Source organism: Oncorhynchus kisutch, linkage group LG8 (assembly GCF_002021735.2).
Source record: "Oncorhynchus kisutch isolate 150728-3 linkage group LG8, Okis_V2, whole genome shotgun sequence".
Lineage (NCBI taxonomy): Eukaryota > Metazoa > Chordata > Actinopteri > Salmoniformes > Salmonidae > Oncorhynchus > Oncorhynchus kisutch.
The window spans coordinates 71,903,855-71,927,043 of NC_034181.2; the positions used below are offsets into that span (position 1 = coordinate 71,903,855).

The 23,189-nt window shown below is 44.0% G+C and overlaps 1 protein-coding gene across 1 annotated transcript; it reads right to left on the minus strand.

The window, feature by feature from the left end:
* Nucleotides 1–2,086: 2,086 nt before the first annotated feature.
* LOC109881442 (homeobox protein aristaless-like 4) lies at nt 2,087–22,848 on the minus strand. Its single transcript, XM_031831113.1, has 4 exons — nt 22,314–22,848; nt 9,860–10,173; nt 4,729–4,857; nt 2,087–2,988 (listed from the first exon to the last, which is right to left on the minus strand). The coding sequence occupies exons 1-4, from the start codon at nt 22,657–22,659 to the stop codon at nt 2,668–2,670; spliced, it is 1,110 nt and encodes a 369-aa protein (XP_031686973.1). The 5' UTR covers nt 22,660–22,848; the 3' UTR covers nt 2,087–2,667.
* Between the last annotated feature and the right edge of the window lie 341 nt (nt 22,849–23,189).

Sequence of the window (23,189 nt, forward strand, 5' to 3'; positions counted from 1 at the left end):
TGACAGTTCATCCTGGATCGTACATACCACAATATCCTAGCAGAGCTACCGAGTGAAAGGGGAAATAATGAGGCTTGTGTTAGGGAATTAGAGATGGATTCTCCGCTTAAGGTGCATGGGGTATCATATTTGGCTTCAAATCTATGAGACCTTTTGTTTTGACTTGATCCAAATGGGAACCTTGGGGAAAACAGAAAGCTCATAATGCATAAGATGATGGAACACGTCTACTATTGCTGTCACCTCCGCAAATCGTGACATGGAGCCATTGAAAGCACGGAATACAGTTTGCCCCCCACATTGTTCCGTGTCCACACTGAGGTGCAGGGACTGGAGATCCGGGGGGGGGGGGGGGGGGGGGGGGCTATAAGGGGTGGGATAGGGGGATCTGTTTGTTGCCAGGGACGGGACGGGGGGGATGGGACGGGGGACTATAGGGGGAGGGATCTGTTTGTTGCCGGGGGGTGGCTAGGAGGGGGGGGGGATCTGTTTGTTGCCGGGGGGCTGTAATCGGATCCTCATCCTGGCATGCTGGTGGTTTTTCTTGAAATGGTTCTGCTCAGACCCCATGCCAAAGAGTTAATGAAGCCAGGCTCAAAATTCAGCCTGCTCAACTCAAGTCGTCATGCTAAAGCTGTCAGGAGGACAGCTGACTGCGGAGAATGAGGAATTTCTAACAACATACCTCTACTGTCATTGGTAAAGTGATCATGTTGATGCAAACATGGAAATAAGGTCTTTCAGAGCTCTGCTAGAGTGCTATCCAGTCTTTATGACAGCCTGCTACTCTGACACCTCTCTCATGGGACGCAGCCTCTCCACATTCTTTACACACCGTCAGGAAATTCAGCATTGAACTTACATGTGTCTCTAACAGCGAAAGGCCATACATACATTGCATCTGGGACTAAGAGATTCATAAGAGCACATTGGTTTTGAAACAGAGTGGAGCTGCTAAGTGCCTACTGGCGGCTCTCTCCAAGAGGAAAATAAACAGTGAGTGAGAGATGGAATAAAGTTGTGCAGTACACGTTCCCCCAAGTCCATCATGACCTGCAGCCAATTCACAGCCCTCCTCTGCCTCAACAAACTGTTTCACAGGGATTCACTTCACAAGTCTTCTCCAAGTGGATTGAGACCTGGGGTTCCCAGTATAAAACTGACTGACGGCTTACTTTGTGTGGAGAGAAAGTAATACGTCTAACAAAAGCACCAAAGGTTCTCCATTGAAAATTCCATCCCACTATAGTGAGGCTTTGCATGAAAAGAGATAGTGGTCAACATTGACGGCGTTAGTCACCATTTTATTATCCTCCCTCAAAAACTGTCTATATAATCTACACTGCCTCTCTGCTGTTCAAGGCTGCCGCTGGGTGTTATCTCTGGCAATGGGACTGGAGGGCACTTTTCCTGTAACTCCCTAGGTGGAAATGTGAGGTGAGGAAATGCCAAGGGAGGAAATGGCATGTCCACTTTGAATCTCCTCCTGCAAACAGAGCTGAGCCTGTCTGGTGCTCCCAGACCCTGTAGCCCCCAGCAGGCCTGCTGTGCACCTCTCTCATACTCACACACACCACTTCCTCGTCCCCGTCCCTCTCTGGCTCAGTGACGGCCCATCAGCGGTGCAAATAGGACTCTCTGTCTGCCCGCACTTTTAAAAAACCTGGATTGATATCTGACATTTAAGTGTTGGAAGGTAGCACCAACCTAAAGTATGCTACTGCTGACCATGCATACCAGAAGCAGTTATCTACCTTTGAAATGGTTTACCTCTTTCCAAAACTGAAGAATATGACTGATTTTATCAGCATTCTTTCAGTTAGTCTGACGGAGATGGATCGGCATTGGGCTTGACTGTTACCTACACCCCTCTTCTTGAAGTGAAGCTGACCAAAATGACCTTAGGAAACCCAAATGTACACACAGACCCAAATCAGGCCGAATGTATGTAAATATGTGAATATCAGTTTGCAGTTTTTGTGGAGAGAATAGTTGCACTTGCACACAGTCTGACAGAAAGGGACAAGGGATTCTGGGACAAAACCAGGATTAAAATGAATAAAGAAATACACACTTCAAATTTAAATACCAGAAAACAAGAAAGTATAATAACACCTGAACAGAAAAAGCTATGTTGACTCTCACTAGCAGGTGTGTTAGCAGACGCATCTCAATATCTGTACAAACAGCATTACCTGTATTAACTGAATAAGTGCAGGGATTGGTTCAAATATATTCCGCTTTTTTGTCATTTTTGTTGTGTTTTAGTTTATAGCTACTGTATAACCAGCACATTGTTTCCAACAAGCAACCAATTCATTTGTCTCTTTAAGGATAGGTCTGATTCTTGATTTCCTGCCTCTCACCTCATGCTTTAACTACCTGACTGACTGACTGACTGACTGACTGACTGAATGACTGTTGTTCTTCTCAGATGTCCACTGGTCTCTCCCATCAGAGACACAAAATAAAGAAGTGCACTGTCCAGATTTGTTAGTCTCTTTTCTCTCCTCTTCAGCAATTTGCTATGGCTTTTATCATCATTATTATTTTAGATTATCAATATTTCTGTTATAGTAGCACAGACTGGCCCCCCCCCCCTCTGCTTTGGCTTGGATTGGACGTGGTGGGGTTCCCAGAGGCCCCTGTCCTGCTGCTGTTGAGGCATCATGTTGCCCAGGAGATGGCTGCACTGTGCTCCTTGGCCTTCATACGCAAGGCGGCGATGCTGGAGGACTTGCGGTCTGGGTCCATGCTGTTCAGATCGTACCCGTTGATCCCTGACCCCATGCCAGGACCCCCAAACAGGCTGCCCATGTGTGTCTGTCCCATGTGACCCCCAGGGTTCGGGACGCCCAGGAAGTCAGATACGCCGCTGCCGGAGTGAGGGTGAGGGGTCATACAGGATGTGACTGAGTCACAGGGCACTACACAGCCTGGTACAGGAGATGCTCCGCTGCCGCCACCAATCCATGATGGGTTCTGTATCTGAAACGCAGAGAGAGGACAGGGTCACTTTAAATACCAAAACTATGTGGGTGAGTCAGTGCTTAGTTTTTTCAGACACCCTCTGTGGACTGAATATGATTATTGCAGAATGAAGGATGTGGTGTGTTTGACAGTCCTGTTTACGAACAAATGTTCTAACCTAGGATACCAATGCTATACAGCACAATCAGTACAATTATTTATTGTCATGTTTTGCTTCCTCAGTAAAATTCATCAGTCTACAACGCTCACCCCCCAAAAAATTGTTAACCTGTGCACCAGCCTCCACTTCTCTTCCTTGATATTTCGCCCGGCGCGCTCAATGGCCTAAAGATGAGGTAGACCTTTTATGGTAAAACGCTTTGAAGGCTATAAAGATCAAGAAGCCTATGACACCCACCATCGTCTGTCAAATCGACTTGAATAATTCATTAACCTATCAACTCTGTGGAGCAACGTTCACATTATGGTCTACTTGTCCATAGCCTGATATTTGAACGTTGAAAACCCTATTGGAGTGTTGCTGCAGGTCGGTACATAAGTTGAAGGGAAAGACATTTCCCTCCTACCTCAGTCCTTCAACACCTTGCCTGGCTGTCTTAGAAATCTCCATGCTTCCTGTCACCCTCCTCCACAGACAGAGAGAGAGAGCTGCGGTGGTCAGGGAGCTGATAGGGATGTGGGAATGGGGGTGTTTGAGATGTGGGGGCGGGGTAGTGCTGCTGGAGGCTCGCATGGAGTGGCCAGATGTGCACAGAGCTGCATTCCATAGCATCACACACACACACACCTGCCCTCTGACCCTCTGTGCAGATGAATAATACATGGGGGGGGGGGGTTCTCTGGGTCTATGTGAGGGTGTGTCTGGCCTGTCACTGGAGCCAGCCTGACCTCACTCTCTGGGGTGCAGACAGAGAGAGGAGAGAACAGGAAGGGGAGCTGCCTCATCTGGGCCTGCTGATCTGTCTATGTATCACAGAGAAAGGCCTCCCCCTCAGCTTGAACTGCTCTCTCAAATCCTTTGTCTGTAACACCCAGAAGATGTAAGAAACCCCACTCTCTGACCTACCTCACCTCTCCACCATGACTGCTGATGGCTGGTGAGCATTCTGGCACAAATGGTTGCTGTGTTTCACATTGGTGGTGGTTGAGGAGAGTTTCCTCCTTACTATGTAAGCATTCTTTTATTTTTTATTTATATTATTTTTCTTTTTCTCCCCAATTTCGTGGTATCCAATCGGTAGTTACAGTCTTGTCTCATCGCTGCAACTCCCGTACGGACTCGGGAGAGGCGAAGGTCGAGAGCCATGCGTCCTCCAAAACACGATCCAACCAAGCTGCACTGCTTCTTGACACAATGCCCACTTAACCCGGAAGCCAGCCGCACCAAGGTGTCGGAGGAAACACGTACACCTGGTGACCGTGTCAGCGTGCATTGCGCCCGGCCCACCAAAGGAGTTGCTAGTGCGTCATGGGACAAGGACATCCCTGCCGGCCAAACCCTCTCCTAACCCGGACGACGCTGGACCAATTGTGCGCCGCCTCATGGGTCTCCCGGTCGAGGCCAGCTGTGACAGAGCCTGGACTTGAATCCATAATCTCTAGTGGCACAGCCAACACAGCGATGCACTGTCTTAGACCACTGCGCCACTCGGGAGGCCCAAGCATTTTATTTGAGCATTTGAAAAAACGCTATATACAGTAAATACATTTAATTATTGAATTATTAATTATTATTACCTGTGCATAGTTCTCAGGTCTGGCTAGAAGAGGTAGCTCGTACGCCGTGGAGAAGTGTGTTCTAACCTGCTGCATCTGACCAAAACGCTCCCTCTTCCTCCATTTGGCTCGGCGATTCTGGAACCACACCTGCTGGGCAAAGGTCAGGACTGAGTCACATAGTCACATAAGATCCATAGATACATATAGTTACATTTTTTAGAGCATAGTTCAAAATTGAAAGAAGAATATAGTCATACATTTTTCCCTGAACATCCAATAGAACTAAAATAATATGTAGGCCTACAGTATAATACACAAAGCACATAACTTGCACAAACACTGTTGTGATTATAAATGTGGTGCTGTTCTGTGTCTTTTGGCTGTAAGGGGAGGAAAGAGACTGCCATGTGTTTCTCAAGCCTGGGGCTCAGTGCGTCAGTGAGGCTCTGTGAACTGTGGGCAAACACTGTACAGCAGCATTGCCAGCCACCTGAGAAACAGGGACCTCCAGGGTTGGCCTGGCAGGGGAATCACAGAGAAGGGGACTCTGCCCCTCAGCCCTGGGCCTGGGCCTGTGTGCATGGCTTATTTTTTACAGTCTCCCTCTCTCAGAGAAAGCAGAGACCTGGCTGGAGGTTGACGTCTGGGGGAGTTGACAGGCATTGTGAAGGCCTCCTCTGAGTTCCCCTCGTATCAGCGCCATCAGCAGCAGGAGGTTGGGATGGAGGGGGAGATGTGGAGGGGAGATGGGGGAGTGGGGGAGTTAGTGGGGGCCGGGGCGGAGGTAGTACTGGACTCAGTAAGACTGAAGCATTAAACTTTCCACCACTTCTCAGGAGAATGCCTTTCTGATAGATACAAACAACACTATTGTTTTCTGTATGGAAAAAGGGTTCTGAGGATCACAGCCAAAGTGACTGTTCTATCTGCACAGACATCAATGTGCCGAAACTCTCAGTGGAAAAAAGTGAAAGTATGTGCTGCTCTGTAGATAAAGCAAACTATTCTTAAGCTTATAGTCTCAAAAGCAGCCAGAAATTCCTTTCCCTGTGATCCCTCTGCCTCTCAGATGAACTCCATCTATTTATTGATTCGTGAAGTGGAGACCTATTGAAGTGGAGACCTATTCAAAGGGGGAGCCTCCTTTATTTTGCAATCTTGATTTGTCACAGAGTTTGAACTTGGTTCTGAGGATGAGCCTTGGTCAATCAGTTAGTGGTTTACACAGCCACCCCCGTACAATTTTCCATCTCCGTCAACCAAGTATACACACGCACGCACGCGCACACACACACACACACACACACACACACACACACACACACACACACACACACACACACACACACACACACACACACACACACACACACACACACACACACACACACACACTTTCAGAGGTATATTTAAAAAGAAAGTGAAGTAATACATTTGTTGGTCTGATTCCCTGGGCGGGTGGGCAATCAGAGAGGAGAGCAGAAAGGAAGGATCTCTAGGTCTCTAATACAGACAATGTGGAGAGGAGGTCTCTACTTGAGTACTCAAAACAAAACGTTCACAGACCCTTCCCTCCCTTTCTTTGTCTTCTGACAGGAACAGGGCAATTTTCTCATGACAAAAATGTGCTGTAATTACCTTTGACATCTGAGCCTAAAACGGTTGTTTATTGAAAGCATTATTGTGTTTAAATTTCCATCAAAGCTGGTGAAAGTGATCTGAATAGAGTCGGTCTCAGATGGACTTAGGCCTGGCGCCCTCCCCCACACAACGTCATAGGACCTATCTCAGAGCTGGGTAACCTGATATCAGCCTGACTCTGATTGCACTTTATGTCAAGGCACAGAGCACAGAGAGCACTGTCCCTCAGCTTCACATCATCTGTTTAGAAAGCTTTACTCACTGATTACACTGATACAGGGAATATATGGGCAGGACATGGTATCACAGCATTTTTGTGAGAGAGCACAATAACTAGCCAATTATTCCCCCTTTTTCTTTCTGCACCCCTGACATTACTTATATCACTCCTCTTCCATTTCTTCTTTCTTTCACTCACTCACACTCTTCCTCCCTCCTTAAATCTGAGTAGGGAATTTGGGAAATTGAAAAGTGACATGGGAGAATGTTCAAACCAGAGCTTGTTTTCATTTTATGTTTAATTTCCTGACACCTAAACCCCTGGCTTTCCGATGCTCCCCCTCCAGCCCAGAGGAGTCACACAGACAAGAGAGAAGGACAGCTACGCTCCTCTCCTCTCCTCTCACTGCTGTTATCTGTCTCTTTCCTTCTCTCTCTGTCTTCATGTCTTTCTTTCATCAGTCTCATACAACCCAAATACTCACTAGCTTCTATTGCCCATGAAGCCCCTCTTCAACTACAATGCTAAATCATGTGGAGAAGAGATTGTAAACATTACACTGTGATAGTTGGATGGACTCACTCCTTGGTTCACCTGCACCTTCTCCCTTTGTGTCTTTTGACAGTGATCCACCAGTAGAGTTGTTGATCATGTTCGGACAGTAAGTATCTATCTACCAACAGATACGGTTTGGTGGTGCTTTCTGTCCGACTTCTCCCTAGACAAGGTCTGTTCCGCAGAACTAAGTGTTTGTGTTGTGCTCACTGGGTAGTGACAGTAATTGGTAAAGACGTTGACAGCTAAAGTAGCTTAGAGACTTACTATGAGGCTTTAGTTATGTTCCAGCACAGAGAGAAAGAACACAGAAATGCCAAACTGTCCTGGCAGGGAAGCTGCATGGGGATGCAGCCACTTTGAAGTCAGAGACCAGCTTTGAGGATTGATCATCTGTCACTGCTGTTTCCATACTATAGCAAGGCCCAAAAGGACCTGCAAACGGTACACAATGGTGGTACACAATGACTAAGTATTTCTACCTTGTATAGTTACCCAGCTGAGTGAGCACACCATTTAATATCTAATATCATATTTACATTGTTTGTTAGTATGCTTTCTGATGAGTGGCTGTCCTGTTTTATCTTAACTAAGGTCTGTAGTTTGGTCCTTTGGGGTGGCAGGTAGCCTAGTGGTTAGAGTGTTGGGCCAGTAAATGAAAGGTTGCTGGATCGAATCCCTGAGCTGACAAGTTAAAAAATCTGTTGTTCTTCCCCTAGACAAGGCAGTTAACCCACTGTTCCCCGGAAGGCTGTCATAGTAAATGAAATTGTGTTCTTACCTGACTTGCCTTGTTAAATAAAAATATCCCCATGTCCAGCACCCTCAGAGCTGTGAGCTGACAGCAAGGTATTCTGAGAGACGTGATGTTATTGAAACCCTTGACCTGTGACCTGTAGATGTATCTGGAGTGCATATGACTCAGAGCTCAACCGACTTCCTCCCTTTGAAACCAGTAGACAGAAAAAACAAACATTTCTCTGGCTAACGTTTATGGTCAGGCAAGTTTACAAGCTCCTCTTGTTCTGTCCCGTTAAGTGGACTAAAGAGAGGGTATTTCAGTTACAATCTGAAAAACACTGCCTTGATGAAGAAGTATTTGTTTGGAAATCTATTGACAACCACAAAACTGAAATCTCAGTGGAATTCCAATCAACAAAAACCCACTGTTCTATTAGCTTTTTAGCAGCACAAATTCCTGTGGATTTAGTTGAACAGTTTGTCCACTTTAGATGCAGAGCTCCTTTTTTTCTGAGTAAAGAGCAGAAAGTCCTCTTCTTTGACTGACGAGGCATCTTGTGTCTTTTACACACACACAAAGAGACAGAGAGAGAGAGGGAGGGAGGGAGGGAGGGAGGGAGGGAGGGAGGGAGGGAGGGAGGGAGGGAGGGAGGGAGGGAGGGAGGGAGGGAGGGAGGGAGGGAGAGAGAGAGAGAGAGCAGAGAGAGAGAGAGAGAGAGAGAGAGAGAGAGAGAGAGAGAGAGAGAGAGAGAGAGAGAGAGAGAGAGAGAGAGAGAGAGAGAGAGAGAGAGAGAGAGAGAGAGAGAGAGAGAGAGAGAGAGAGAGAGAGAGAGAGAGAGGAGAGAGAGAGAGAGAGAGAGAGAGAGAGAGAGAGAGAGAGAGAGAGAGAGAGAGAGCTCTAGGCTGAATAGGACTTCCTGTGTTTCACTCTCAGGGGTTTCTGGCCACTGTGCCAGCACATGTCATATAAAGATCCAGCCTGATCTCATCCCTCAGACTCTTTCACAGAGCACTTGCTCTCTTTACTTCCACATGACGTTTGTATTTACAGATATTTGTGTTGGTATTGTACTGTATATCGTGGCATGTTTCCTATGGAATAGTGCATGATGGCTGCTGCGAACCTCACAACTTACCAGAGGCTCAGGGGAAGGTTTTCACACCTACCCTCGAGACCACGGGAGGGACACATTCTTCCTGAACAGGATGTTAATGAAAGAAAAACACAATGAATCCAAGGGCTTTTGGTAGACTTTGCATGTGCACACGTGTGTCTTTGTGTGTCTGTGTCTGTGTCTGTGTTCCGAACGAGGGGAGTCTCATCGTCTATCCACCAATGCTGGAATGTGGCAATAGTCATTGACGGATTATATGTAAATCAAAGGTCACAGGAAGGTTGTATGTTTGTAGCCCCGGCCTGGTTAGCCACTTGCAGAGCTCAGTTCAGAGGTTCAGAAGTCCAGGGGTTCAGGTGCAGGCTAGGGTTTGGAGCTGAGCAGAACCAAGCGTGTCTCCTCATATGTGGATGAAAGTCTGCTCTCTTGACGGTGAACATATGAGGCCCAGCTCCAGCCTCATCCCCTTGGGGCCCCCTGCCCTGCGTTGGCCCCTACTCCCACATTACCAGATAAATCTCACTCTCACCCTGGTGTCTTGGCGACATTATCTCTCCAAAGCCACAGATGTTGAGAGATTAATGTGATTCTATCCACAATCTCCTAGTCATTGGCTTTGTCTGGTTTTTGTTCAAGTCCTCTCAATAACTAACAGCTGCCATCTGATTTGAGATAGCATTGGTCCTTGTTCCTGTTTGGCCAGTAAAGGATGCTCAAGTATAGACCTTTACCAATTGTGCTTCTGTTTATAATGGTGATCATAACTGTTATTGATGTGTAATGAAAGGGATACTGCTAGACTGAAGTCCCAGATCTTCACAGGACCTGTGTAAGTAGCGGTTAGCAGTAGAGCTCCTCTCAGGTGAGCCAGTCTTACCTGTACCCGGGCCTCAGTCAGGTCAGTCCGGAGGGCCAGCTGCTCGCGGGCGTACACATCTGGGTAGTGGGTCTTCTGGAAGACCTTCTCCAGCTCCTCCAGTTGGTAGCTGGTGAAGGTGGTGCGGTTACGCCTCTTCTTGCCCTTGTTGCTCTCACCCTCGCCCTTGTCCATGGGGCCGGCCATGTCCAAGCCTGGTCGGTCCGAGGGGCCCTTCACGCCTTGATCCTTCACACTCAGGTAGCTGCCGTCCATCCCAGAGGGGTCAGAGTTTGGGGTCAGGTCAGAGTCTGTCAGTCCTGAGCTGTCTTTACCTGGAGAGAGGATGAGAGAAGGAAGGTGTTAGAACACAATATATATCGTACTGTGCTCAATTATTATGGATGTGGTTATTATTGACACCATATGTTTTGGGACTGATGTGCAACAGAAAACTAATTTAGACTGTGTTTACAGTATTATATAGCACTAGCACAAGGACCAAATGACTCTTGCAGCATGTTGTTCTTTGAAAGCTCCCTGGCCAGCTGGTTCCAGGTCTGGACTCTGGTTCATGGTGTGGTTAGGAGTGTATGTGTAAGCTGTGTGACTCCCAGAACTCTCCCTCCATACTGCTGCTCATAAATCATGGAAACAGACACCCTGGCAGGCAGTAATTGCAGAATAATAGAAAATTACAGATTTTCACATCTCTCTCTCTCTCTCTGTGTCTCTCTGTGGGTGTTTTTCTTTCTCTCTGTTCTCCCTGTGTGTCTCTCTCCGTGTGTGTACTTCTCTCTCTCTCTGTGTGTCTCTCTGTGTGTCTCTCTGTGTGTCTCTCTGTGTGTCTCTCTCTATTTCTCTCTCTCTCTCTCTCTCTCTCTCTCTCTCTCTCTCTCTTTCTCTCTCTCTCTCAGTATGGTTGGGGTTGGAGTCAGGTCTTACGCTGGGGGAACTCAGGTCTTTGACGCAGACACGTGGGCCGGGCGTGGTTTGTGGTGCGGCTGCAAGCTGAAGCTCACTTAGTAACACGACCAAACTAACCCGGCAACAAGAGTGTCAGTGGCAATTTGCTGGACGGTAATTTGTAGCGAGGGGAAACACACACAGCAGCCTAGCCGTGAAACCTCAGTCAGCCTACTGATCATAAATTCCCATGATGCTGTCTGTTCCAGTGTGCCGTTCGTCCATTATTCCACAATAGTGCCAATCCCCTGTGCCCTTACTGCCCTCCCTGCCAGTGGATCATTAAACTCTCTCCATTACGGCTTCTATTAAGGGGTCTGTTTGGGGTCCTGGGAAGGCAATGTGTTGTCATGCTCACTCATATGAACTGCAAACCCTCCCCCTTGGGCTCTAGGCTGTTCAAGGGGATATAGAATATGGTTTGGGGTCCAAGCCAAACCTCACATCTGCTTCTCAACCCCTCTGCTTGGTGACGTCCTCTCTGGCTCGGTCTAGTGGTGAGTCCAGGCACTACGCTCCCCTCTGTTTAGCTTAGCTCTAAGAGACAGGGAATTATTTTAGGGAGCCCAGGGTTGGGATGTGCTCATTTCTTATCTGAGGCTGGGGTAAAGCCTTGTCAAGTTAGAGCCAGGGGGTGTAGGTGTGCATGTGAGCTTCTGGTGTGCGTACTGCTTTCAACACAGCAGGGCAGCATGCCCTCCGGCCCTCCACACAGAGCCTTGTTGGGTAATGTGCTGCAAGGTGAGGGGACCTGATAGCGCATCTGATGATACACACACCCTCGGTCCCCCGCCCTACACACCTTTCAAGGACTTGGGTAAAGGGAGCCGCATAACAGTCAATGACACCATGAGAAATATAAGCCTTGTGCTGTAGGGTTTGTTTACACCAGGGGCCACATTTAGGGAAAGCCCCTCTTCCTACCATAACATTGTAATTAAGTTGTTCACTTATACCAATCACTGTTGCACTGTTATGTTTCACCCGTCTGATTTTCCAAACCTCCAATTCTCATTCTGTCTGTTATTATCATACTGTAAGTTATAGCTTTTCCCTCAGAGTTGGATATGAGGAAAAAGATTACTCCTGGTGTTGGTAAATAATTGTGAGGGTCTAATTTGAGCAGTCTCACTCTCTCTGGCCGTGTCAGTTTGCCTTCCCTGGGCTGCTACCAAGCACCCTGGTCACTGTGGACTGTCAGGCAGGCAGGCAGCATCGACCGGGGCCCGGGCCCTGGCCAGGGGTATAATGGCTCCCACATTGCCTGCTGCCTGCCCAGGACTGACACATCCTGTTAAGCCTGAGACGAGCAAGCTCAACGCATTTACCAAAACGTAATCATTTCTAGTTATTCCCTCATCATATGCCCTGCACCGATGGTCCCAACAAGGCAAGGCTGTCAGGCTGCTTGAAATCAAGGGCTCTCTGCGTCTGATCAAAGACTCTTGTTTATGCCCTGTGTCATTGATGGTTTTTGGCAGAGGCAGGGTACTGTGACAATCTCCCGCTTGTTATCCGTGCCCACTGAGAGTAATTGGCATGGAGAGGTCCTTCTGAAATCGCAGAGGCAATATTTTCTCCAACTCTCCTATGGAGGTAAAGAGTTTATCAGTAATCACTAAAAGTAGTCATCACTAAAAGTAGTCATCACTAAAAGTAGTCATCACTAAAGTATTTCAGAAATACAGCATCATCAAATCAAATCAAAATTGTATTTGTCACATACACATGTTTAGCAGATGTTATTGCGGATGTAGCGAAATGCTTGTGTTTCTAGCTCCAACAGTGCAGTAATATCTAACAATTCACAACAATACACACAATACACACAACCTAAAAGTAAAATAATGGAATTAAGGAATGTATGAATATTAGGATGAGCAATGTCAGAGTGGCATTCCTCACTACATGTCATGATCACTGATTGGGCAGGCAGACATTTCCATTTAGCATCATGGTGGATTTTCCTGACGATAACTGATACTCAGACACTTTCACCGTAGTTGATCGGATTAACAATCATATTTGGGCTTAGTGAAAGTATGATACGTTATATACTGTATAAAGCAAAGACACTTCTGTCTCTATGACAGGATATGTTCTGACATGCTGCTGTAATTTATCAGTGGTTACAGTTAACCCTCCTCTCATTTTCACCTTTCACCTGTTATACAGGTCTAGATCTCAGCATCCCTGATACAACACTTGGAAGCAAGCAGACAATAAACTCCTCAGTCCCTTCTGCTAAAACCTCATAGCGTGTTAGAGGAATCTGCTCTACAACAGTGTTCACAGATTATTATTTTTTTACTTTGGATCCAAGATTCCACATCAGTTCCAATTACAGCTCTCTGACGGAGAGAGGCACGTCTGGAGCCCATTGTTCTTTGTCTGCCCCAACCCTGTTAGGGATCTGACATACCAAGTCTACAGTGACTGTACAACTGCTGTGATCTAAAATTGAAATATCTTCCCTGGTCCCTTCCAGTTGTATAACTGCTGTCTTATGCTATTTGTATGTTTGTTTAAAGTAAGAAATAATGAGATGTGATACAGAACTGTGGCTGTGTCCAAGTACAGGATAGTTCGGAACTGAAATCTTCATATTATTCTTTACAATGTCAAGGAAACAGAATACTCTTCTAAATCAGTCCAGATCTGACCAAGCTGAAACCAAGAGGGTCTGTAAGCAGAGTTCATCAGTGGGTGAGAGAGAAGAGGGGTGAGGTTAAACCAGAGAACTAATTGGCAGTTTAACCCTAATAGTATTCACACCTGCCTGCAGAGCAACCCAGGGTCTTGTAAATCCATTTCAATAGCGTTTTCATTTCCCCACAAAAAAATGTCTTCAAATGTAATTTTATATTTTGCACTCTGAGTCTTTTAAAAAGTTGTGTCCACAGAAAATATCAAAATAAGAAAAAAGATGGTTACGTTAGAGTAATAGATATGATCATCATAGCATCTATGCTATGAGGGGTAAATGATTATAGTTCCTGCCCTTGGAAATCCGTGCTGGACCCCTTAAAGTTAGCAAGGGTCAGACCTTCACTGGGGACAGACGTTAAGTCGCTGTCAAAAACGAGAGGGGAACATCAAAGTGTAATTTAACTGGCAGTAAAGCGACAGGGCGCCTCCCCAGCCTCTTTATTGAAAAGGTTGGCTAGGGTCAGCTCACAGCATTTAAAAGAAACACTATAAATTAGACACCCTGCGGTGACTGAGAGCGATTAATGGCTAAATATTCCCAAACCCAAAGAAATATCCCTAAATATTAGAAAACATAAATAAAAGAGATTAAGTGTGTGTAGTCTAGGCTTGATAGATCCCTGTTTTGACTGGACCCAGGAAGCAGAGGAAATTTGTGTAAGCTGTTTTCTCTGCTAAGCATTTATTTGTAACTCTAATTTGGTTTGTTTTCCCTTCTTAAAATATGGATTGAATCGAAATGGGAAGCTTTGTGCTCTGAAGTCCCGCCAACTCTGGGAATTCCTCTCTTCCTGCTCGTTCTGCTGGCTGTGAGGCTGTTACATAAAGACAGACACACTAACTAACACAGGTAGTGTATGGAGAGACTGACTGGTGTGTTGAGATGTAAACTTTATCATGTCTACACCATGACGAATGAAAAGTGATGTGAGAGACATTGATCCATTTTATTGCAGCCTGTGAGTGTGTCACCACAAGGCATTAGCATGGGGAGAGCCTTATTAGCAAGCCCTCTGCCTACACGGCCATTGGCAAAACCAGAGCTAATCGCCTACCCAAAGGCAGATGGAGTCGAGTCTCAGTAGTTCTTATAAACCCGTCCTTCTTAAACGATCTTGTTCCTGGTCAGGAGCACCATGACACCACTACGAATAGCACCGCAGTATGAGTAGGCTATGGTGTCAATTGCAGTCATTGAAACAGTTCAAGGTTAGCCTAAGTTGGTGCTCACTAGGCCCATGCCTTTCTCATATCCCTGTTTCCCTCTCATATGCCTGACGCCGTAAACAAAACCTCAGCTAACGGATGAGAACGTTCCATAAGTACCTCTCTGTGACTAGCTTATAGCTACAGTAGTTTGGGAGCATCTGATAGGTAAGCGTCCACTTTGAAGTCAAACACTGAGAGGGATGATTCATCCCATCAGGCTGCTGTGAGGTGCACACGCTGCGCCAAAAAACAACTGCTATGGGAGCGTATCCATAAAGCCTGAGACACTGATAAATCACCCCTCTCTCTTCAAGGTTCTTTATCTGTCTGAGAGTCTCTCTCAGGCCCTAGAGCATGGCAGGATCTCCACTAGCCTGAGACTGGGCTAGGGTCTACTCAGTGCCTTTTCCACAGTTTGGCTAGCTCTAAAACAAGGTCAAAACAGTGTTAGGCAATTACACATAAGATGAAGGAACAAAGCTCTATTTGTCTTTCTGAAACCAACTTATTAGCATATCTGGAAACACTTTCCCCTGCTCTTATACCCATGTAAATACACAGTAATAACTGTAACAACACTGTAAGTTGTGTTGGAGATATAATACCCAGTGTAATGCAAAGTTCATGCAAAGTAATATTAGACTGCGTACGCTGTGGTTTTAACCAGTACTGTACTGAAATGGCTAAAAGCCTTCATGTTATTTGAATGAATGCAGAGGGAGACCCCTTGAGAGGGGAAGGCTTCTTAATGTGAGATCCTCTCAGTTTATCTAACAGTTGACGTTATGTTCCCTCCTCCTTTCCCAGTGAGGTCTGAATCTCTCGGGTGATGTTAAAAACCACAATGAAGCAAACACACATTTTACGAGTGCACGGGAATGCCATAATAAAAGACAGGTTGGTCACTGTCCTCTTAGCATCATGTGGATTCCACTTCTGACAATAGCATTGTTATACTGAAGTAAATACAATGTGGAAAGAGCACTAGATTGTCCTTGGTGGTCCAAATTGTTAATCATTGTAACTAATCAAAAATGATCATCTGCTTGTGAAATAATATATAATTTCATAAAGGCTTCTTAAAGTTTTTTACAGCAGCTTCCATGTGAACTTATATAGTACTCATTAGGAAACACCATGTGAACTTACATAGTACTCATTAGGAAACACCATGTGAACTTACATAGTACTCATTAGGAAACACCATGTGAACTTACATAGTACTCATTAGGAAACACCATGTGAAATAATGTGATTCAATGGGTAGTTTATAGAAAAAAGCAACACGCTTATAATTTCAGTTCTTGTGATGGGTGCCACTGTCCAGGCCAATGGACATGCTAACTTTTAACTGTACTATAACGTCTGAGAAAATGTATACACAGTAGGTGATATTACAGACTCTAATCTTCAGAGATATTCTTTGTGCTGGACGTCTGATCAGTAAGCATCTTCTGAGGGCCTCAACTATGGAGGGTTTAGTTACACAGCAGAGGATCTGACTGCCGGGCTGAGAGAAGGCCTGGAGTACGAGGTTCAATGTAGCCCTGTCGCACTCCAGCCGGCAGATTGAGCTTAATGTAAATTGCTGTGCCAAAACACGAGTTAACTGGTAAAATGATCCTAGGTCCTTGTCACCTCTAGTCATGTCAGCAACCTGCTGAAGTGTGTCCTGGTTCTCCAGGCTTCGCAGCACTTCCATGGCTGGTTTCTATTACCCGCTGCTCATATCAATCAGCACAGACGGACAGAAAGAAAGGCTCAAATGGTTGTGCTGTACTAAAGATGGTAGAGAGAGAAAGGGCAGCAGATAGGGTGTTGGTGACTTCAGTCTAGTTTGAAAGGATCTCACAGGACAGTTGATTCACACCTCCTGTATCCTCCCTCTCTTTGAATGAAAACACAATATTGTAACCACAACTATATACCAAATGCTTGTAATGTCACAACAAAGGATTTTCCTCTCTCTGTCCATAGCTCACGAATAGTTCATTGGAAAAGGTGACTGCCGGGCTGATGTTAAAGTAAATAGTGATCTTGACTACAAATGTTACGAAAACATAATGTACGTTTCTGTTGGGATTCTTTGGGGTTTTAGATCAATTCTCTCTGAAGAAATGTTGGGTACAGCTCTTCTAAAAAGGTCAGGAAACCATAAAGGTCTCTGTATCCTGTCCTCAGGGAAGACGGTCAAGCACCATAAGAGGAAAATTTCTGTTGCTTCAAGAAAAATATAAAGATATTCATGTTCCTAGTTTGGAGGTTACGTTCTCAGTGAGTATTCTGACCACTCTTGACACTGCAGAGAAGCCAAGGATAGCTATCTCTGACAATGTGCATTGTTTGTGTGTGTCAAACCAAGTCAAGAAACGATCTATTATTACATCTTATTCTATTCTACTATATATTTTAATGTAAAAAAAACACAATCCCCCAATTTAAAGGCCACCTGTTGTCAGATTTTATCAGGTTGAATTTTAATCACTGCATGTAGACCCGGCTAGGAAAGGGACTGCTCTCACCTACTGCTAATGCACAGACCTTGTATGTGTTGTCCCTGAAGTAGCATACTGTTGGTCCAGGGCTGCTTGACCTGAGAGAACCTCAATGTAACTGGACTGATGGGCCGTAGAAAGTGTCCCATTGTTTCATCTTAAGAGGTTTGAATGGAGGAATGGTTGAAACCATGCCATTTGTTACCCTGTACACCCACTAAATCATTCCCTGATCCTTTCAGTCACTTGCAACCCACCCCATAACCAAATATTGTAATGGTGACACGTTGTGTATTTGTGTGCGGCACTTGTTTAGCAAGGTTACACAATCCAGTCACCTCTTGGACACGCAGGGACTGCCTGTGCTTACTGGGGGCTGGCCTTTGAAAGTATGAAAATAACTGGGGGAGGTGCAGATGTACATCTGAGTCACATTAATGGTGGAGGTCTCCTGTAGTGCTGAGACGTTCCTGCCTGCTCTTTAACGCTCGCTCTATCTGAGTCAGTCATACCTGTGGTCCGGCAAGGCTGCTGCAACGGTGGCATCCACTGTAAAAATGTGCATGGTCTACCCAGCCAGGGTCCTGTGATACCATAGAACAGGGTTTCTCAAACTTGGTCCTGGGCCTCTCCTGGGAGCACGTTTTGTTTTTCTGTCCTAGCACTACACAGCTGATTCAAATAAGCTTTATGATGAGTTGGTTATTTGAATCAACTATGTAGTGCTAGGACAACAAAAAAAACGGGCTCCCAGAGGGGGGGCCTAGGACCAAGTTTGGGAAACCCTGCCATAGAACATCACATTTTATTGGGTCCTTTGTTTTGAAAGGTCATATAACAATTTTGATTGGTCTTATCATGGAAAGAAAATAGTCTCATATTGTTGAATTCGAATGTGTGATCTGTTGTAAAATATTAGATATGTCCTTTGGTGTAAACTTTATTTTTAGTGGCTCACTTATTGCTTTAATAAGATATATTAGGACGGCATCACAAGGCTAAGTATTATTTATAGCGGTTTGTTTGAGATTAACAGCAGAAATAATTTTCTTTACATCTACCGAGTGTGCGACGTTATGTAGACTACAGGCCACCGGCAAGTTCAGCCGAACGCAAAAAGAAACAAACTCACTTGAAATCTCCCGAAAACAGCGCTGGTATTATGTTCAAAGGTCCCCGCGGTGTCTAGTGGGAAATATTGTAAAGACTGTGACTCCAGGAATGTCAGCCTACCTGCTTAAGCCTGATTTAAGTAATAACTCACGAAGTCTCCGTTGAATTTCCTGCCATGATTTATACCTGTGGTCGAAACCAATAAGGCTTCCTATACCAGGTTTAGAGTCTTTCAAACGTGACCCTAAATAATATCTCGTGAGTGATTATGTGATCTGGTAGGTATAGAACATCAAAACTCTTCCCCGGACAAAAACGCATTCCATTGCAAATATGAACCCGAGTTGATAGGAAAGCGTGACAATGTGTGTGTTTTTTTTTAGTATAGGTCTATGTGATTCAAACGCACTTTCACATCGATCATTCAAATTTCAGTCCGTGTCTATACGTTTTCATTAGTTGACTTTGTATATGCCGAGCATATTCGTAATTTTTTACAGGTTTATGTGCAGGCCTAGGCCTGATCTTTTCAGCGCTATATTACGCACACCTCTCCTCTGAGTCATTACGTACTAAATGTTAAGCAAGGTAATAACACAGGATTGGAAATTAAATATGTGAAAAACGGGATATTATGTTAAATTTGAATAACTTGTAGGCTTAATGTTATAGGCATACCACGTTTGGGTTCAAGTTTGGATCAGAGTATTTACTCATTTATTTCAGGTGAATATTTTCTTGTTCAGAACTGTCTAAATATTGGAAGCTATATAATGACCACATAATAGGCAACTTGTCGCTTTTTGAATAGTAAAGATGTGCATACGCTAATATACTTCTAATTCATCATAATATGCTCATATGGTTAACTATTGTTTAGCTATTATTAATATTATTGTTATTATTATCAGTAGTAGGAGTCGTATTCCCATAGATTCCCAGCAGTGATCGATCAGTCGTATACTTTTGACAAAGCAAGTGTCTGGGGTTCGTGTGTTGTTGTCTAAAGTTATTTGATTAAACCAAAGAGATTCGATAACATCTGCACAGCAGACCATCATTAATAAATCTTATATGGATGGCTATGCTATGTTACGTCACCCGTTTAAACTAATTATGTAGCGAAGAAAAGACTGATTGGTTTATGTGCTTTCATTAAGGTTTACAGAAATCCTAGTCTGGCACATTAGTGGCGTGTTTTCAGTGCCCAGCCCTCCTCCGTAACTCAGCTATAAATACTTAATTATGTAATAATAATATTATTACTGTTATGATGATGATGATGATAGTCTAGTCATCAACAATAATATAATCTTTATCCTCATTAATATCATCCTGATCCTCATCATGGTAGCCATTAGCCAACAGTAAGAACAGCATGGCAAAGTTTAACTAAAGTTTCTTCATGTGCACTTTTTCTCACGTTGGCCCGCCCGCTAGACCAGACAATTGATCAATGTCTTCTCTTTGACAGCAGTGATTCAGGGCTTTCGCTTTTATATTGATATCTCAACTCGTTATATCCTCTTTGGTTGTTTCCCCGTTTGTTCATTTTCACGAAGGACAGGACTCCTGTCGTTTTCACTAGATATTCATTAGAATATCTGTAATAGTGAATCGTTAACAAGTTTGGTGAAGCCTGTACTTTCGTTTAATCGAAAGTTAGTATATTGATGAAAATGGGTAGCTATTCTAATTTCATTCTATAATTTCAGTAATCTGGCATTTGATTTTAATGTGGATGTCGTTTGTGTTAGCAGCACTGTCCAGTGTCCATACGTTCACTGTGCATGCATCTTTAGTGTCGTTTATTTATTTATTTTTTTAACTGTTTTTCTATAAACGGATGTTATTGTTATGTTATAAGTCAGATGTAATCGGTATTACATTTAAATGTTCTAAATTACACAGATAAATGGAAAAATACTTACGTTTGTCTCACAGAGCGCTTGGTTGATTTTCGAGCATGATTAATTAAGGATTATTGAAATTGGTGATTTTTACTTATTCTTCGGCTACATTCCAGTTAATGTTACCTATAGCGTTCAATAAGCTATCATGTGGTTCGATCAATGTCTATGCGCTCTTACTTTTTGTAATAAAACATTTGAAGAATGTGCGTTTAAATTAAGGAACGTTGGACATCTTTGATCTAAATGTAGCCTAAACCTGAGACAGAATTGGGCCAAATTGAATGAACATGTTTTAGAAATTAGAACTCCTCATACATTAATAGCAATTGGTTTATAGAGACTTCGAAACGTGAGACTGACATATAATTATTTGGCAGAAAGTCTTAGGTATATTTTGCCTGTATTATAATTTTAGCACTGCTTTAGTCTTGTTGAAGTAAACCATTTTCTTGAGGATTCATGGCCTACGTATCGAATATCATCTGGCTTTGGTCACTGACTTCTCAACCATAAACAACAAATGAATCACGTTTGAAATTTGTAATAACTCCTACAAAAATTCTTAGCACTTGTAGCCACTCTCCTGAGAGAGGTTCCAGAAAGCTTTTACCGCAGTATTTGATGCTTCCCTCCAGTTCATCATCTGAGAAGCCGCTGTATGTCCGTGGGTTTCCATCTCCCCCACAAGTTGCTCGCAGATGGTTAGAGAAAGCGCTGGATTTTGCGGTATTTGTGTTAAATTTATAGCATGGGCGGATTTTTCCTGCGCTCAAGATGTGCCCTTTGCTAGACCTCTGCAGAATATCTTCAACATAAAGATATAGTTCGGTAAATCAGTAGAGGGTATTATTTCTTATTAAGAATTAAGAATTGCATGTAGGCATTTTACACATTACATATTAATTGAATGCATGGCAACTCTAGGTTTCCAGTTGCAAAGTTAAAGGTTGTATTTCATTGTAAAATAAACAAATATTGCTTAAGAGCTTGTGATCCGTTATATTTTATTGTATGGTCATACAAACATCTATAAGGTCACCAATACCCAAGTCACGATTACGCAACGTTTCTGCAGAGTGCACGTAGGCTATTGTAGGCTAGAGGACTTTACAGTGTTATTTTCTCAGTTCACAAAATCAGGCTGTTTGATCAGCAATGTTTTAGTCACAAACTTCAATTCACCGTAGGCTATCAGTTTGGGCAATATTTTCTATAAGAATCTGATTATCTTTACCTTGATATCATATAGGTGCCGAAACGTATGTGTGTGTGTGTGTGTGTGTGAGTGGGTGGGTGTGGGTGTATGTCATCGATGGATTCTTAACATTTGCAAACTCCCCCAACATCTATTGCTCATGAGACAATATTGAGTATTTAGCTATAGATTTAAAGAGACTAGGGATAATAATATTGGTCCGCTGATAAACTATTGCCCATAATAAAGTCAATTCGACGCTCGGTAATTTTTCATGCTTGAAAACGTGTTAATTCAATTGTCCGATTCAGATTCAGTATGAAGGATTGTAATGTAGATTATCGCATTAAATATAGCCTAATTTAATTCAATCGTCAAAGGGAAAACGTGATAGTCGGGAAGGTTATGCCTCTTCGTAATTGTGTTACAGTGGATAGTTGTGGCCGTAATATTGGTAGTAAGTTGTGAAGTCCATCACATTGAGTTTGTAAAGACTCATGCATTGACAAATGTTCATATGCGATTAGTGATATTATCCTAACACCCGGGATGATAGCAGACGGGATTACTTCACCCATTTCTTTTATTTTATCGTCGGTTCTGATTATTGGAAGGAATTTCTCAACGTACAGGAAACTGTTTACGAGGCATGTGGAGACATGCATAAGGTTCCCAACTTCAAGAAGAAAATACGCAAAACATCCCTCATAATTGGGGGAATAGTCAGTCAAGTGAACAGATATTAACACCGAGCAGTGTATACAGAACACAAGCACAATTTCGGTTGTCATTTGATATGGTTTTTCCATAAGAGTAAAGAATAAGGGACACGGGACATCTCTGTTCGTTTGAAACAGAACTGTGGTTTTACTCACCATAGCAGGGAATGAGCGCTCCGTTGTGTCCGCTTTCTTGGTGCAGTTTGCCTCCTTCGGGGGGGGTTTTGCAAGAAGACCTCTGCATGAAGAGGTGGTATTTGTTAAAGGTGCCTTCTCCAGCGGTGGCATCCAATGACTGACACTCCTGTTGGAATGGGCTCCGAGACTTTTCTCCGTAAGCCTGACCTTTGTTTGGCAGGAAAGTGGGGCTGTATTTGGTGTCACTTACTTGGTATGTCCTAAACGGGTTCGTCGGATGATCCCTACCTTGCGGTGCAGAGGGGCTATAATATGAATCCATGGATGTCATATCGCAGTATGAGACGCACGTCTCGGCGTTCATGCCTAAAAAAAGTTACTGGGAGAAAAAGACGAACAAACTTTTTTCTTTCTTTCCGTTTTGGAAAGGGAAGCAAACAGATACCCTCACTCTCTCTCCCTCTTCCACATACGGATGAACACACACATACACACTGTCACGCACGCACACATACACTGGCGCGGCAGCTGTGTTTGGTTATAAAACGATTCAGATGTTTTCCAGGAACCACTCGCTGACCAAAAGCTAAAAACTCCCCTTAAGGTTTAGAGGAGTAACAAAAATGCGTCTTTCTTCAGAAGATGCAACCCAGATCTCCCCGATATACACTAGAGCTGTGTGGACTTTAAGTCAAGACATCTCCGGAGTGATTATGTTGATAAAATGAATGGGTGATGTCAGTCCTTTCCTCAGAAGAAAAAAACGTCTTCTTTTTTTTTAAATATGTGGGGGGACTTAACACATGACATTAATGCAATTAGGGTATGAATATATAACTAATTTTAAGTGAAGGGCAACAGCGAGAGCGCAATTTTATGGTTGATTCGCAATGG